The 18,544-nt window shown below is 40.9% G+C and overlaps 1 protein-coding gene across 4 annotated transcripts in view; it reads left to right on the top strand.

Annotated features, from left to right (window-relative positions):
* FMNL2 (formin like 2) overlaps positions 1–18,544 on the top strand; it is a 304,070-nt gene that overhangs the window by 227,600 nt on the left and 57,926 nt on the right. For all 4 annotated transcript variants that reach the window (XM_079782217.1, XM_079782219.1, XM_079782218.1 and 1 more), the window contains 3 exons: positions 12,639–12,747; positions 16,008–16,084; positions 18,024–18,117. In XM_079782217.1, coding sequence (XP_079638343.1) covers positions 12,639–12,747; positions 16,008–16,084; positions 18,024–18,117 — 280 coding nt within the window. The remainder of the gene's footprint in view (positions 1–12,638; positions 12,748–16,007; positions 16,085–18,023; positions 18,118–18,544) is intronic.

Here is an 18,544-nt window from a genome sequence, read left to right as displayed (position 1 = left end):
AAATGAAATAACGATCTATAAAATAAAGACTTTCTAAATTTTTCAGACTTTGCAAAAATAATATGCAATTACAAACTTTCCATTTTACTTATTGGCACATTGTAAGCAAAAACAACTGAAAGTGTTGGGTTGTTGTGTATCTGATTTTTGTATTTCTTTATTTGAAATTGTAAAAAGAGAAAGGTATACTTGGGTTAAGAATGGACCTTCCACGTTTTCAACTTGGGGTTTATTTTAATGGCCCTGCTAGTGAAAATGGTGACAGTTTTAATTATATATAGCTTATGGGTGCACCATACCCGACAGATTTGTCCAGCATTTCCTGCTATGAGTTTAACTTCACTTTTTTCTATCTTGTGTGTGTGTGTGTTCTGTTATTGTTAATCCTCATCTGAGGATATTTTTTCCATTGATTTTTAGAGAAAGTAGAAGGGAGGGAGGGAGAAATTGGGGGGGGGGGAGGGAGGGAGAAGAGAGAGAGAAACATCAATGTGAGACACATCAATTGGCTCCCTCCCGCACCTGCCCTGACTGGGGTCGAGATTGAACCTGCAACCCAGGTATAGTATATGTGCCCTTGGCTGAAAATAGAACCTGAGACCCTTTATTGTGCTGACCACTGGCCCACACCAGCCAGGGCCACTTTATTATATCTTTGATCCAGCAGAAAAAACCAACTGAGAAAGGCTCTACGGAAATGGAAAAACAAGTCACCGAACCAATGCATTGTTGGGGATCTATCTCACAGATTCTCAGATCAGTGAGATGATAGGGTCCAGGATCTGCCTCACATGTTGTGAGATTAAATTAGCAATTCCAGTAAAGAACCTGGCACAACAGTGAGTCGTCAGTAAATGTTAACTGTATAGGTTGAGGGAAACACTGAAGATGACTCAGCAGATTTCTATAGCTGTGGTCTGGTACTTTCATCAGCAAGATTTATTACATACTTAATATGCGTAGGATACTCTGCCAAGTGCTGAGGATACAGAAAGATACATTAAATAATATATTTGTATATGATTCATGACTGATAAAGGACTTGTTCATCCTTACGTTACTATGTCTTCATAAAGTCTTTGGGAGGTAGTCAAGGATTATTAGCCCCATTTACAGCTGAGGAAGCTGATGCTCAGGAAATTATCCATAGCTAGTAAGTGGCAGAGCCAGGATTTATAATCAAAGTCTTCCGACTTCTTTCCACTTTGTCATAGTGTCTTTATGATTTGACTGAGAAAGGAGTGTAGATATGTTTGTGTGTGTTTATGCACACGCAAACGGCAAGCATCATATGAATATAACCAAAACTAATGATAGGAAACTTGAGAGGCCAGTGTGAGCAGCAGGACCTATGGGAGATTCAGGGTGTGGTCTGGATATAAAGTAACAGTGAGTAAGACTTGGAGGTGTGACTAGGAAAGGGGAGGAGGAGGGAGGTGGTATGAGCAGCGGTTGAGTGGTAAGACTGCATGTGGTTTGTTTAGGAAACAATGAATAGATGAGTCTGGCTGGAAGTAGTTTAGAGCCAGTTTATGTAATATTTTGAAAGCCAAGCTACTAAACTGTCATTTTAGTTCAATGGTAATGATTTACTGAAGGTTGATGAGAAGAGGAGATAATTTGGGATAAACAGAAATAATTCTATCTAAAGGTCACAGGAGATAGATGGCTTCATTGCATACTTCACATAGGGATGCTTCCTGATTAATTAGCCACTCGTAGCACATGCCTTTGACAAAGGGAATATAATGAAAAACCAGAAAATTAAGACCAGCAATGGCTCCCATTCATATGATGGAAGACTGTTCACTCACTTACTCTATTCAAAAAGCATGTACGGAGACCTTTTGATTTACGGCTTCTGTTCTAGATGCCATTTGGTCCTATAAGGGGGAATGGAGATGAACAGAAAATGGCAGTGACTTTAAAAAAAAGTTCGTTAGGAGTTTTGTGTACTTTTCTCTCTGTCTCTGTCTCCCTCTCTCCCTTTATTCCCACGTGAACTATCCGGATTCACCTCCTTAAGCTCTGTTTCTTTTGGCAATAGAAAAGTGCTCGACTCATTTGTTCCCTTCAGTATCATAAATTTTATGTTTAAGTGATAGAAAAAGTATACCCAAGTGACGCCGTGTCTGAAGGGTAAGAAAGATGAAACCTAAAATGCCAAATCTTGGTAGAGTGCTATTAACCCAGACTTGGGAACCATAAAGGGCTAGTACAGTTGTGCCAAATGATGTGACAGAGCCAGTTGGCAGTGCATTCCAGTTGGGTCGAACCCTTATTAGCTTCCAAGGTAGTTCTCATTATTATTCTTTATTTATAGGTAGATAGTAGTTTGATATCTGAATAGTTAGATTGTTTGAAAGTATGTTTTGTAAGAGAAAATATATATAACTTTTCTTTTTCCTGGAGAAATGACAAATCTCACAAATGTTGGCAATGGAAGCTTCACAGGAGATTTTTGAAATACCCCCTTTTTCCCCCCAGACTCTTGGAAAGCCTGGTTAGGTCAGCTCAGGAAATGTTCATTCAGGGTTCTGCAGTAATATATTCTCTGTGGCTAATACAGGATTAGAGGGAGAGGCAGACGCGTACATAACACACATCCAAGAAAATGTCCAGTGTGCTCTCTCTCCAGCTCACCTGCACCTTTTTCCCTTCTTCCCCAGGCATGATTTCTTTGCCTTTTGTTCTCCAAAGCCTCAAGGGCCCTTCTTTTGCCTCTGTAACTTGTTTCCTGAGCCCACACAGCCCAGCTGGCTCACTTCTTCCACAGCTCACTTCTACCTCTGTGACTTTCTAAATAAACTTCTGCATGGAAAAAAAAAAGAAAGAACATATCTAGATATGAGCATATGTTAAGACAACATATGTGTGATCAGACTTATTTCAAGGAATCGTTGGGTGAACAGCAGCTTCCATATTGGGGTTTACTGTTTGGTGCTTTGCAGATGTAGATCTCTGAACAAAATCTAGTGTTTGCTCATGAGTAGTAGTCTTTTTCTTGTACCCCCAGAATTATCATAGATACATTACTTATTCCTTCTTAAATTTATCATCATTGGTTTCTTAATGTATTGCTTTTGCTTTTTAATATGGTAAGAACACTTAACATGCGATGTACTTTTTAAACAAATTTTCAAATGTACCATACAGTATTGTTAACTATAGGCACACGTTTTAGAGCAGATCTCTAGAGCCTATTCACCTGGAATAATGAAACTTTATACCCTCTTCTCCTCCCCCCGCCCCGGCAACCACCATTCTACTCTCTGCTTCTGTGAGTTTGACTATTTTACATCCCTCATATAAAAAGAATTATACAGCATTTGGCCTTCTCTAATTGGGCCATTTTGCCATTGCCCTCAAGTTCATCCATGTTGCTGCATATTGCAGGATTTCCTTTCTCATTCTTTCTCGAGGCTGAATAATATTCCATTGTGTGTACTTACCACATTTTCTTTATTTGTTCATGTGTCGATGGACATTTAGGTAGGTTCTCTACATCTTGGCTATCGTGAATAATGCTGCAATAAACACAGGAGTGCAGATATGTCTTTGAGGTCCTAGTTTTATTTTTTTGGATAAATACTCAGAAGTGGGTCAGATCATAGCAGTTTCTATTTGTAATTTTTTTTAGGAACTTTCATATGTTGTTTTCCATAGTGGCTGTACCAATTTTTATTCCTAGCAATAGTGCACAAGAGTTCCCATTTTTCCACAATCTTATCAGCAGCACTAATCTTTTTTTTTTTTTTTTGCAAGTATCTATACTGGGATGAGGTGTTATCTTGTGATTTTGATTTGAATTTTCCTGATCATTAGTGATGAGCATCTTTTTATATATCTTTTTGCCATTTATGTGTCTTTGGAAAAATTCTATCCAAGTCCTTTGCCCATGTTTTGATGGGGTTACTTGATTTCTTGCTGATGAGTTTTAAGATTTCCTTACGTATTTTGGATATTAAGCCCATATCAGGTATTTGGCCAATATTTTCTCTCATTCCATAGCTTACCTTTTCATTCTAATTCTTCCTCTTACTGTGCAGAAGCTTTTTAGTTTTATGTAGTCCCACTTGTCTGTTACATTCCCAAACAGAATTGCTGTAGTTCCCTGACAATGAAGAGTGGTGGAAGGACAGCCAAACAGGACTGTAACCAGAACTCTGAGGAGCATCAGACGTAGTGCAGGCTACTAACATACACTTGGCAAGAGGAATTCCTACATGTCTAATCTGTAGTCAGGCAAATGCAAGGGAGCTACTTCCCTGCCTTCCCTCTGTTGGCCTTGCCCTTTCATGTGTATGTGCTTTTAGGAATCAAACATTTAGGTTTTATTTGCCTTGTCATTTATCAGAATAAGCCGGCTTATTGGTGATTGGCGCTCATCCATCAGTCATTCTGAAGGGCTTTCAGAATAAACTACCTTCTTGCCTTGTAGCACCTGCTGCCAGTGCGGTGCAGGCTGAGCTGCTCACTGCCTGCCCCTCAGCAGATTGTTTGCCGCACACGAACCAGGAGGCTCAGTTGGCAGTTGGCAGCCATTGCCCCAAATAGGAAATGTTTTCTGTACGTTATCTAACAGATATTTGTAAATACTGCTTTTTAAAAATGGCTTTTACTCATACTAGCATTAATTTATACTTTCTTCATTTATTTCATGTATGTATAACTACCGGTGCATAAAATGAATACAAGTGGTTGGAGTCATGACTCTTTGGTTTTGATCTAAGGTCAGTTTTGTAATGTGTTTCCTTCCATGTTCACGGAACTTTCTGAGTTCCAATTGGCAGCCCTTCCCAGACAGTGTCTCATCTCTGAATGCCGGGGTAGCATTTCATTTTAGCCCAGTGCTTGACAAGATAATAGGCAATTCTCAAGAGCTGATGGAGAAGAGGGCCTGAGAAATGTGGTGGTATCCGTTTCCTATAAGGTTTCTGTGAAAATGGCCTCTTAATAAATGGAATTTTCTCAAAATGCTTGACCTCAAAAAACAGCCCTGAGGAACTCCTCCTCGTTATTTTTCCTACCTAAGGCAGGAGCTCCAAAAGTTAGACCCAGGGCTACTTTCTGCCTCTGGGAAACCTCTCTGTTAAGTCCAGGCTTCAGAGCCCCAAAGCTCTGCTTGCCTGTCTGGGGGAAGAGGGTGTCTCAGGATTTAGCTAGCCTGCCCCAGTGGTCCAGGCCTGGGTCACAGCCACTCCATAAATATTTCATTCCCCTGTTTTTCCCTTGGGAATCCAGGGAGTTTTCTCCGATCCCCACATCTCAGGGAGCCTGTCCTGACACACCAGAGAGACCGAGTTGTTTCAGGATCTCGTTCGACCTGTTCCCATCAGCTTGAAGGAATTGTTACGGTTCAGAACGGATACACTGGGCAGGAGATTCTCTCTAAATGTCTCTCCTGGGATGTCAGTGAAAACAGCGGAGTAAGGACCTCTGTATGTGTTCTCATCCATAAAAGCAGTAAGAAAACTGTCAAAAGTATGCCAGAACTAACTTCTTTTAGTACTCTGGAAATAAAAGTTTTTCTGCAATCTGGGAAGCATCGATTTGGGGAAAACAAGTGAACCAACAGATATTTCTGTGGTGTTTTAACTTATACTATTCCCCTCCCTCCCTCTTCAGTTCCGCGGTAGCCTTGAAAGCCAGTAGCTCTGTAATCACAGTGCAGACCGTTGGCCTGGCGGCCAGTGGAGGGGGGTGAATGGTGTTGAAGCTCTTTCCAAGCCCCTTCTTCCTCCTTGTCCTACAGGTTAAGCTGGGATGTACCATGAGTCCTGAGAACTACTAGTGAAGAAGCCAATTTCCAGTGTCAGTTAAAGTAACACGCACCATGAGCTGTTGACAGAGTCTGGGAACACTCAAGACGTACTACTTGGCACAGGACTAAAGCTCATCGGCCTCAGTTATCCATAGGGTACCAGGCAGGCACCGGTGCTGCCTGGCATTTTTAATAGACCCCTGTGAACTGGAGGACAGTCTCAGTCTGGCTCGGTTCAAATAGTCTCTATCTGTAGTTTCATAGTAGCTTCAGGAAGGAAATACTATAGGGACTGCTTTTACTTTATGTAATTGTCAAACAGAACATGTGATTAGAACAAGGGTATTAGTTTACCCTTACCTCCTACTGAGTCACCAGCTTAATTCCTGTAAAGCTCAAGTCTTTGTGGAAAGTGTATTCAAATAGATTAGTGCTTGTGAAAGGTGAAGAGAGCTTAGCCCTAAGGGTTGTGTTGTAGAACCGGATGCAGGCAGCCTTACATACCCTCTCAAAGATAGTATGTTGAATTATATCTACTTGTGTTAATATGATTATGCAACAGCACCATGTACATACAGTGTTTGGCAGTTATGACTAGTTTCTTTTGAGCTGTTTGAATTTTTAATTGGTGGCTGATTATTGCTGTGATTTCCCAGTGCTCCCTAAGGGAATCAGTGCGACGCATACACCTGGTAGAATTTTGTGGCCCTACAGTTACCCTCATCCTTTTTCTGTAGAAACTGTTCATCATTGTCTTCTGGCTTTTTGACCTCCAGGTGGACATTCCCAGCACCAGGGAATCGGCTTTTTAAGGTCTCGTTTTTCTGATGGTGATACTTGTTTCTTTTGTTCCATGTGTTGTGGTGGGCTTGGGCCTCATCACAGAAACCCTAACCTGTGCTTTATGAGGGTAGATCAGGAGCAGCTCTCTACCTCAGAGGCCTTCTAGGAAACATCCCGCCCGGTGATTGAAATGGGAAAAGCATTATGGTGACACTAGAGGCCCAGTGCATGAAAATTCATGCACTGGAGGGGGGTCCCTCAGCCTGGCCTGCCCCCTCTCACGGTCCGGGAGCCCTCAGGGGCAGGAGGCGACCCAACGATCAGGGGAAGGTGACGCCCCATCACACCTCTGTTGCTGTCACTGCTGGCAGCGCAAACCTCGGCCAGCCCTGGTTACCTGAGCATCTGGTGGTCCTGGGCAGCTGGGCAGCTGGGCAGCCACCAGCCAAGGCTTGCCTGCACCTCGGGCTGGCCCTGGGCAGCTAAGGGGGCTGAGGGAACTGGGTGCTGCTATTTTGTGGCTGTGGGCACCACCATCTTTGGGAGTGACAGTCAGTTAGCATAATCCCTCCTTATTGGCTGTGGGCACCACCATCTTTGAGGGCGGGGCAATCAATTAGCATATTCCCTCATTGGCTGTGGCGCCGCCATCTTTGAGGGCGGGGCAACAATTAGCATATTCCCTCCTTATTGGCTGTGGGCACCGCTATCTTTGAGGGCAGGGCAGTCAATTAGCATAGTCTCCTTATTGGCTGTGGGTGCCACTATCTTTGAGGGCGGGGCAGTAAATTAGCATATTCTCTCCTTATTGGCTCTGGGTGCCACCATCTTTGCGACAGTGTGAGGGTCAATTAGCATATTCCCTCTTCATTAGATAGGATTCCCCAGCCAGCCCTCTGTATTAGGGGGATCTAAACCTATACCATCCACAATAGTTTGTTTTTTATGCAGTGTTCTTTTTCTTTATTTGGGAAGTAATTCACATCTATTGTAGAGCATTTTATTTTATTTTTATTTATTTTTTTGTTTAAATTTCTTTATTGATTAAGGTGTCACATATTTGTCCTCATCCCCCATTCCCATCCCACACCCCTTCCCACGCATGCTCCCACCCCACTGTTGTCCTTAACCACTGGTTAGGCTCATATGCATGCACACAAGTCCTTTGGTTGATCTCTCCCCTTTACCCCCACTCTCCCCTACCCTCCCTCTGAGGCCTGACAGTCTGATCCATGCCTCCTTGTTTCTGGGTCTGTTCTTGTTCATCAGTCTATGTTGTTAATCATTTCCCCTAGATAAGTGAGATCATGTGCTACTAGAAATACACTTATAAGAACCGAAAACGAGACAAGCAATAATGGTTATGCTGAAAGGCAAATGAATCAGTCTATAGTGAGTTTCTTTCTGGGCCAACAGTTCTTTTGAGATCCAATTTCAATGTCAAACCGTTCCTTATGTGTACATGTCAGCAATGATATTTCAGTTTTGGGTGGTGGACAAATGGTGGTAATGCAGGTCCAACCCTCTCTGGTTTGGTCCTGGGCAACCTTCAGTGACGCACAGCTGCTAACTGCTAGTATGGCAAGGCGACGTAAGCGTCTTCCATCTCTGGACTGCTTCTCTTCTGTCTTCATGGCTGGAGAATCCACATGGTCTCGGAGTTGTTTTCTGAAAATATACAAACATATTCTTGACCAAAAGTTAATAAAGGGATATTTTCTATAAAATTGACTTGGGATCCTTTTTCATTTTTTGCCCAAATGATTTTCCTCTGGCTTGTTCTGACACCATGTGTGTTTTTCATGGGTGTCTTGCTTTTAGCCTTAGAATTAATTTTCTAAAGTACAAATTTTCTAGATGTAATTTACTTACAGGATATTTTTCCTTACATGATATTCGAGCATTTTACATATAGACAGAAGTATCTTGTAATTTCGCCATTCAAGGAACCATAAGACAGGTATGCTTTGAATCGCCATTGGTAATATTTCATGTTCAGTTGTGTTCATTGTCATGTCACCTCCATGATACTCATCTCATTCCTTTTATATTTATTTCTTGAATGAGAGCCCATTTGAAAACAACTTTCATATGCCTAAAGACAGTTACCAAGCGTAAGTCTATATTAACTCAGTTAAGTCTGGCTTGATTCAGAAAAGGATGACTGTATGGGGATTTTAAGTGTGATGCTTTGCAAAAAAAGGTTCTCCTTTGAGAAGGTGTGACTGCCTTCACTCCAACATGTTGTGCTTTGCAGGGGTGTGTATTGTTATTGAGTTTATTTTACATATTTATAATGTGTATGTGACAGACAGGGTAGGCAGGGGCTGGAGTGTGGACAAAGCACATTGTAATACGAGGGCTTTTGATAGTAATCATCTGTTGCTTCTAACCTAGATGGTAAGGCATTGAGGACCAAAGCAACATCTTTATCCTTCATTTTCCCTTAGCACTTAGACTCTCACATAAACAGTAAATGCTCAGTAAAACAAACCCTGGAGCTTCAACAAGAGATTTGTTGGATGTTTTATGCTGGTAGAGAGCCCCAGAGGCCAGTTCTCACCTTGTCCAGGTGTCTTTGTTGTGGTGAAGGGGATGCATCAATTGTTAGTCCTAATGCAACTGGTTGTGGTTGGTAGTTTGGCGTCAACTTGGTGGACTTCATGAAAACCAGCTTCATGGGAATGGGATTTTTGAATAGTATCCCTTTGCAGCTGAATTTAAAACCTGTTCAAAAAAGAAAAAAGGTGTAATAAGTGACTCAGATGATAAAGCAAATAAACCAAATATCTTACTATATAGATTGTCAAATTCAACAAAACATGAATGCTGAAGAGTAGATAAATGTACATGCTAACCGTGCAGGTTTAAGGTGACCCTAAACCAGTGACGGGCAACCTTTTGAGCTTGGTGTGTCAAACTTCGCCAAAAAACTGAGCATAACTCAGGTAGTGTGTCACTTTGAGGGAAAAACATTATTTCGCAAATGTTTCATCCTCGGCATGCAGCCACCTCAGCGGCCACGTGTCATCAGAAATGGCTACGCGTGTCATAGGTTCGCCATCACTGCCCTAAACTAAGTCCTTGGCAAATATTGTATTTGCAGAGGTAAAGAGCTGTGACTTTAATCAGGTACATTTATTTAATGGGAGAAGATTCTTTTCAAATGAGTGTTTCAAAAATATAGTATAGACCAAAATTTCCTATTAATTTAAAAAAAAATTCTCACTTTCCTGTTTAGTGATAGAGGATAAAGATTTGAAAACTTTTCTTAGCAAGTGGATTGGCCACTGTGTTCTGAAGATGCTCAGATGCTGCTATACTCAGTACAGTAAATGAAGCCTTAATCGTAGTGGTGAAGTGACCACTGGGAGAATGATACCCATGGAGGACCAAAGCCAAAAATGCTGCCAAGATGACAGGATGGGAACATTTGGCAAGGAACTTCTCAGCACGTATGACTGTGGGTGGTAGCTTTTTCACGTGATAACCGGGCAGATTGTGTCAGTGAGTCAGTCTGAGAGCAACTTGTAGAAAGTGGCTGCCCTGAATCCCAGTGAGGAGATGTGGGATCTGGTCTGGTCTCATCTCATCTCTTCCTTCTATTTGCTATGAGGAGCTGACTTCTTTGGGCTTCATTTTTCTCATCTGTATCAGGAAAGGTTGGTGTAAATGAAATCACAGATCTCTTTGGATGTCATTGCTATGATTTTTGTTCTTATTAGTTGTGGTGGTGCTTTTGTATTTATTGTAATGTCATGATTTTAAACGTAAGTTCAAATGTTGCCTTTAATACCCACTCTATTTTGGCATGAACAAAAATTGGAGAAAAATAGTTTTAGATTAAATACCATGCACTTTAGTAAAAAGCTTAGCTGTATTGTTTTTAACAGATTGTCACTAATAAAGGAAATACATTGTTTTTATTAAGTGGCATCTTATATATTGTATATTTTCTAAACTCCTTAAATATTGATAAGTATGCATGTGCTAGTTCATATTAAACATGTTTAAATTTGCCACCTACTACAACAAAGAGAAGCCTTTTTTGTTTACTATCCTGTATAATAAAAGCCTAATATGCAAATTGATCGAACCATGGAATGACCTGCAGAACGACTGGTCGCTATGATGCCCACTGACCACGAAGGGGGCAGACACTCAACGCAGGAGCTGTCCCCAGCCCACAGGCCCCAGGCCAGCCAAAGTGGGTGCCAGCAGGTGCCCCCCGATCGCCCCGCTGGTCGCCCCGCAGAGGGAGGCGACTGGCAGCGGTGGGGGGGGGGTGGGGCTGGCAAGTGGGCAGCACCAAGCCAGCCAAGATGGGTGCCAGTGGGGGCCCTGCAGATCGGCCCTGATCGCCGGCCAGGCCTAGGGACCCTACCCATGCACGAATTTCTTTCTCTCTAAACCCTTAAACACTTTTACATTGGTAGTAATTGCTTTTAATTAATAATGAGAGTTACCCCTCTAATCACCTATTATACACCTAACAAGTGATTCCAATAAACACAAAACCGAGGTTAAAATAGGAATGGTAGAGGAAGGGAAAGAATTTCAGATGTAGACTAAGAAGGTCACATATATTGGGTCAGACTGGTGTGTGGTTATTTTTTTGAAGGTGCACCAATCTCTGTGCACACTCCATCAAGTGTGTTAGCAGTCATGCTTCAGCCAGGGTTATGGCACAGTGACATATTTTAAAGCCATATTTTAGATGTTGAAGTTGGGCTTACACACATCAAAATCTGAATTTGTTTCCTTAATATCGTGTTTGCACTCAAAAATGAATTAGGCCAACTTCCATTGCTGAAATTCTATTTCCCAGTGTGAATAATGTGGGAAATCCTTGAGTAAAGCATTTGTCTTATAACTGGCATGATGGACAAACAGATTTTAAATATTCAGGTATATTAGGCAAGGGACTTATTGAAGTATTATCAAAAATGTATTTGGCTCATTAGTGGGCTCATGTGAAAGAATCATCTTTCTTCCATTTGGTGGTTTTTTAATAGAAAATAAAATTTAAATGAGCTGAACAGTTTCAGGCAAAACTGTCAGTTCGGTTTTCAACTCCTAGACTGCACCTGGGGGACTTTTGAAAACAATGTTAATCATAACTTCCTTAAAGTTCTAATTAGTTCAGTTCAAGAAGGAAGGGCTATGTCTTATTTTGTGGGACACTTCTGTCATTGACCCTGTCTATAGCAAACTATAGACAGTTGGCTACATTTCAGGCTCGGAGTTGCAGAGGAGACTGTCTTCAGAGGCAGTCATTTACAGCTCACATAGACGCCTTTAGCCTTGTCACGTTTTCCAATTGCACCTGTTACTTGACATTTCACTTCTTTACTACTTGCAGGCTCATACTTCCCCAGAGAGAACTACCACAGCTTAGCAATGTAGGGTCTCTAGAATGGATCCAACGTTGAAACATCTCAATCCTGCGAAATATGAGCATATTTTCCTCCAAGTTTCAGCTGCCATACCAGGCTGTAGGTGAGGGATCAGGCTGTGGAGGCATTTGTATGCTATTAAGGCTGTGCATACCATTAAGGTCTAGTATCACAGGCTGGTATCAAAGTTGCTAATATATGACCTTGCCTAGGCTTGAACTCTGAATCCTGGACTCCAGAGAGCACTCATGGGAAGGTGCAGTTAAAACAGTGTCAAAGATTGGAAGTCTATAGGTGAGCTAAGTTTCACCTGTTCACTTGTTGGCAAATGCAATCTGCATGCATGTTGCCTCAGATCACCTCTGCAAATCTTGCTGGGCCTACTGATCAGTAGGAGCTGGGAACTGTTGTTGAATCCCATGTACAGTCTGATTTGTTATATGGTTGCGTGAAATTGAGTTTCATTACCCATGGGTATCTGGCCTGAAAAATGATGACCAGTGCACACAGTTATGGTCCTCCCAATGTACGGAAATAGCTTTGTGGTGATGGTTTTATGGTTGGTGGTTTTGAGCTGCAATCCTCAATTTGGTGCAGGTAAAGGTAGAGAGCAACATCCATTTTTTTTTAAGTGCATATGCCTATGCTAAGAGTGTAATCTATAGTGTTATAGAAGTTTCCCTTTTTATTTGTAGATATAATACTTTGCCAAGCAGAAGAACCTTGAAAAATTCAAGATTAGTGAGTAAGAAGGATGACGTGCATGTCTGCATCATGTGTTTACGTGCCATCATGAATTATCAGGTATGTTTGTGTTTCTGATCCTTGAAAAAAATCTGAATTTGTCAAACTCCAAACTTGTCCTTTTTGGTTTCCTTGTATTATTTCTGTTTGAAGTAAATATCAGGATTAAATGAGATTCTATTGAAAAAGAAAGGACTGTTTTTTTCTAATGCACAATATTTAATTTATTGCCTTGATATTTTAATTAGCATTTATTATGTATTTAAAGGGAAGATATTTGCCTCCTACAGTGTTAAACTTGTCTAGATTACTTGATCAACGTTTGCGACCATTTAAGACGGCAATAATGGGACAACTTGAGAACATTAGGAATGAGTAGACTTATCACTGGGTTGGTCATTGGTTCTCAAAGGGTTCTGTGGTGAACAGGCAAAAAGTGACAATTACTTGTCTGCTGGACCCAGTGGGTCCTAGTATCTGTAAGAAGCACCCAGAGGATTTTTGTTACAAGTTGGGTTCCTTCTTCAGGTGATTTGATGAATGGTTATCTCCTCTCTGAGAAACAGTGGGAGAGAGTGCATTGTGGGGGGGTTGGATTAATCCTAACAGGGAAGTGGAAGTTAGAGCCTGGAATATCTAGGGTAAACGGACATGGTCAAAGGTATAATTAGATCAGCTAACCAGGGTGAGAATTAGAAAAACAAAATTCATATATAAAAATAGGATTTGATTTCCATTTATAAGGATGCTATAGGTGGGCTCAAGAAGAAATGGGAAATAAATACCACGTAGAGGGTCAGTAATTGAGTTCAAAACCAGCCCAACCTAATTGTGCTGAATTGAATTAAAAAAGGGAAACATGCATTTATTTATTTTTTTAGTCAATATTTTTTTTAACATTGTCAGACCCTGTTTTAAGCACAGGGAATACAGCATTAAATAAAAGTGTCCTAGGGAACTAACTTTCTAGTGAGAGAGATAGATGATAAATAGTTAAACTAATATTTATAAGTACTTTTAGTGTTTTTAAACCTATTCATTAATGTAAGACTCATAACAGTCCTGTGAAGTCTCAGGACTATTACTTTCCCCATTTCATTAATGAGGAAACTGAGCGATAAGACAGAGAAGTAATTTGCTCAGTATTATATGGCTAATAAATGCTGGAGTCAGATTCGAACCCATGAAGACTGTCTCCAGAGATCTCTTACTTGGTGCTACAGAAGAAATAATCAGGAAATAGGAATAGGAAGTGATGGAAATATGTGTTCAGTTTTAAATAGGCCAGCCAGGAAAGTGTCACCGCGATAACATTTAGGAACAAGTTACACGAGGGAACAGGCTAAGGGATATGATGGAAAGTGGATTCCAGGCAGAGAGAAGAGCGAGGGCAAAGGCCCTGAGACAGGAATAAGTCTGATGTGATCGAGGTACAGAAAGGAGGGCAGGTTCGATGGGTCGGAGTGAGTAAGAGGGAAAGGTAGAAGATGACATCTGAAGCTAACAGGGCTTCCTGGTTGTGTGGGGCTTCGTAAGCCAGTCAGAAGACATTAGCTTCACTATGAATGAAAAGCTATTAAAGGATTCTGAGGAAAAGTGTGAATTAATCTGACACTTGAATTTAACATGATCACTCTGGTTTTTATGTTTAGGATTAACCTTGAGGGGCAAAGACTAAAGCGGGTAGACCATTTAGGAGGCCATTGCATTAATTTAAGTAAGTGTTGATGGTGGTATGGACCGGGATTATAGGAGTAGAGATGGTGAGAGGTGGCTAGATTCTGGTTTGATTTTGTTGGTAAAGACAATAGTATTGCATATGTGGTGAGGAATGAAGGGTGGCTCCAAGGTGTTTGTCCTGGGCACCTGTTAGATGGAGTTGCTATCTACTAAGATGGGGAAGGCTGCAAGATGAGCAGATTTGAGAGTCATGATTAGGAGTTCTTTTTGGAGGATGTTAACTTTGAGGTGTTCATGGACATCCAAATAGAGACCTTTAGTTGGTGGTTAGATATGCCATCTGAAGTTCAAAGCAGAGGTCCGGCTGGAGAGACAAATTTGGGAGTTAATAGATGGCACAGAGAAGCAAAGAGGTCCCGGATAATCATGGAGCATTCCGTTTAAATACCAGAGAGATGAGGAAAAACTAGCTAGGGAGACTGAGAAGTAGCCAGGGAGGTAGATGCCAAGTGCAGGAAATGTTTCAAGATAGAGTGCTCAGCTGTGTCCAGTGCTGTGCTAAGTCATGTAAGATGAGGAGTGAGAGACTGGGCCATTGGTGATCTTGGTACAAACAGTTTCATTGGAGTGGTGGTGATGATATGCCTGATTGGAGGGGTTTCAGGAGAGAACAGAGGAGATGAATGGGAGTCTGAGTGCTGGAGTTTTGCTGTAAAGGATAGCAGAGACATGAGGCAGTAGCTGGAGAGTGTAGGGTCAAGAGAGATTTGGTTGTTGTTACTTAGGGTAAGATCATTTGCATCATGATTTTTTGCTAATTGCAATGAATTAGAGAGGAAAAATAATGGTGAGGCTTGAGGGAATTGTTTGAGTATATTCCCCTGAGCAGGAATAAAGGACTCAATTGTGACTTGACCTTAGATTGGAGCATGGGAGAATTCATCTTGAGGAAGAGGTGAGGAGATAATCTGAAGATCTGTGTGGGGAGGATTCATGTGATGGTGGAAGCTTTCGGAAGCTTTTTCTGCTAATACTTCCTCAGTGTCACCGGGAATAAAGTCATGAGCTAGGAGTTGAGTTTGGAGGAAAAGGAATAATTCCTCAACTCAGCAGAATCAAGAATGATTCTTGAGCCTGTGATTGAGCTTGCTTCATTTTGTAGAAGGATGAGGCACACAAGTTTTGCTAGGCTTTTTGTCCTGTTCGCCATGGCACAGAGAAGGGGGTAGATGCAGTGGTTATTAATCCTGGCTGAGCAGTGGAGTCCTCCTGAGAGCTTCAAAAAATTCAGGTGCCAGGGTCCCGTCCTTGAGACTCATTGTTTTGTTTTGTTTACTTTTTTAAGGTGATTTTAATGAGCAGCCAGGATTGAGAATCAATGAGCTGGAGCTTTTTCACCATTTTACTAAAGAGGATCATATAGTTTATTCATAAAGTATGGAAATAGGGCCCTTTGATAGTAATATCATTCCTGAACTTTTTCCTGGAAATATGTTCAGACACTGATTACTGGAGTCATGAATACATTTAAAGATGGCAGAAATTACATTAGGTAGAAACTTTAGGGGGTTGTTTTTATCAACATTGACAGCCTCTAGGTTGACTCCTAATACCTTATTTTTTTTCCACCTTAATTTCAGTATGGTTTCAACATGGTCATGTCTCATCCACATGCTGTCAACGAGATTGCACTAAGCTTGAACAACAAGAACCCAAGGTAAGCTTGATTTGTAATGTACAAGTTTAAATCCAACTAGGGAAAGCAGAGAGCTAGTTAACACTTAACTAAGTTACAGTTTGGAAACTTGCAAGTGTGACTGAAATAAGATTGCCAGTAGACTCCTTGCTATGAGACCAGCTGAGTGAGATTCTTACATGTGGCAGAGTTGAGCAACTGGTGGCAATTCCAGCCCTTCTCTCTTTAAGCTTTCATTCATTTTGGGACCTAGTTCTCAGCATCCTTCTAATTTAGCAAAATTTGGTGGAGAGCATGAGGTTGCCAGTCCTCATACAGACTTACCAGGTATTGCCAAAAGCTAACTAGAACCGTGAACCCTTATCCACACTTCACTTGCAATATTTAGATCTGTAGCTTTTATTACCAAAAGTAAAACACAAACAAAACAATAATTGTGTATGCAGATTTCACTTTTTGTTTTGTTTTGTTAATCCTCACCTAAGGATATTTTTTCCATTGATTTTTTTAGAGAGAGGGAGGGATAAGGGGGGAGGAGAGAGAGACAGAGAGAGAGGGAAAAAAACCCACATAGATGTGAGAGACACATCAATTGGTTGCCTCCCACACCCATCCCAACTGGGGCCAGGGATCAAACTTGCAGCCCAGGCACGTGCCCTTGGTCAGAAATCGAACCCATGACCCTGCCCTGTGGGGGCTGACACTTTAACCACTGAGCCATACCAGCCAGGGCCAGATTTCACTTTATATTCACTTGCCTATAAAGGCCAGTGCCCCATATTATTCACATCACAGATTACTTCTGGAAGCCTGCCTTCATCAGTTTATTTTAGTTATTCTAATATGTTTTACATTCTGGTGAGGCACTCTGCATTTGAAATGTGTTGTTCCCCTTTATCAGACACCTCTGTGTAGAATACCTGTCTGAAAACTGTTAATTCAGATAAAGAAATCTGGTTATAAACTAGATCCTGTCTGATCTGGAATGCAATGCAACGCATGAAGTCCTATTTAGATGTTCATATTATGGCTTCAAACTTCCCCGGATTAAAGCTTTTGCAACTTCTTGATTGCTTCCTTAGTTTACAAGAATCCCAAGTAGTCATGCTTCTGTGTCCCTGTCTTCCCCCCGCAGGAAGTCACTATTCATCTTCCTTAAAATAACTGACTCTGTGGGTTATCAGAATGGTCTTTGTTTAGAGGTCAGTAATAGATTTTATTCCAGAAAATGATGAAACACTGAAGTCATCTTAAGATGAAGAAACAATGCTGTCCTTGACATTGTATTAAGAAACTTGGAATGTATCTCTAGGTTCTCCTAAAAATATTTCAGATGGAGTTTTATTTTCTTTCCCTGAGTCACAGAGAATATTCTCGTATTAGTAGAGCTGAAATCCAGATCCTTTCACACCTCCTGCAGCGGAAGAAGAAAGGGTGGAAACTTACATTGTCATAGGGGATTTTTATGGCGTCATGTGCGAATTAGCAGATGTGAAATGTAGGGCATTAATTTCAATCGATTTTGAACTTTCTTGGCAAGTGTTATGTCTCTGATTCTAAAACCAGAGACAATATTTAACAGTGGGTTGTTTTCCCGAATATTCCCAAGTTTCCTCTTGTCTTTAGCTCACTAATAAACCTTTTTCAGACACACTGTACTGAGTCATCTGATGATGGGACTAAAAGATGAATCTTTCCAGAATTAATTGTCATTAGTGAGTAATTTGTAACTTAGAGAGTAGGAAACATGCCTTCCAAATTTGCTACCCTAGATAATTCACATATTATAGAGGTAGGTAAAGGTTCAAATATGTATGTTAGTGTAACTATACCTTAGTAAAAGTTTATAAAACATACAGACAAATGTTTTATTATATTGATCTTGGATGCAAGGAATAGCTGATTCATCTTGTCACTTTCACTGACTCGTGGTTTTTTCTTTTTCTTCTTGTTTTGACAGAACAAAAGCCCTTGTGTTAGAACTGTTGGCAGCCGTTTGTCTTGTCAGAGGCGGGCATGAAATCATTTTATCAGCATTTGACAACTTTAAGGAGGTAGGATACTTTTCAGTTTTAAAAAGAATCCTCACACAAACATCTTACGTTTGGACATCTTTGAACAGAATGATTTAATCTTTTTATTCACTCTAGGGTGTAAGGGGTATAATAGTTACTTTTCTAAGATGTCAGTGAGCGGGTAGTAATGAACTTAGTCTAGATAGCTTGAGTGGAATAGTGTCTCATTTCCAAGAAAAGTTAAAGACTATTTGCAGTACTCATTTTCCTTTGGAGAACATGGCATAGGCAATTTGAAAACAGGTTTTGTTAAATGTATGTGGTTTGCATTATGGTTGATACTTGAGCATCCACCATGTAAATTTCATGAACTCATTCATCATAGTTCTTTTCCTCAAATCATATGTGTTACTAGGGGCCTGGTGCATGAAATTCGTGCATGGGGGGCGGGGTCCCTCAGCTCAGC

This window comes from Cnephaeus nilssonii (assembly GCF_951640355.1).
Source record: "Cnephaeus nilssonii genome assembly, chromosome: 10".
Classification (NCBI taxonomy): Eukaryota; Metazoa; Chordata; class Mammalia; order Chiroptera; family Vespertilionidae; genus Cnephaeus; species Cnephaeus nilssonii.
Note: the sequence above shows the minus strand (reverse complement) of the source record. Positions and strands in the feature narration are given on the sequence as shown.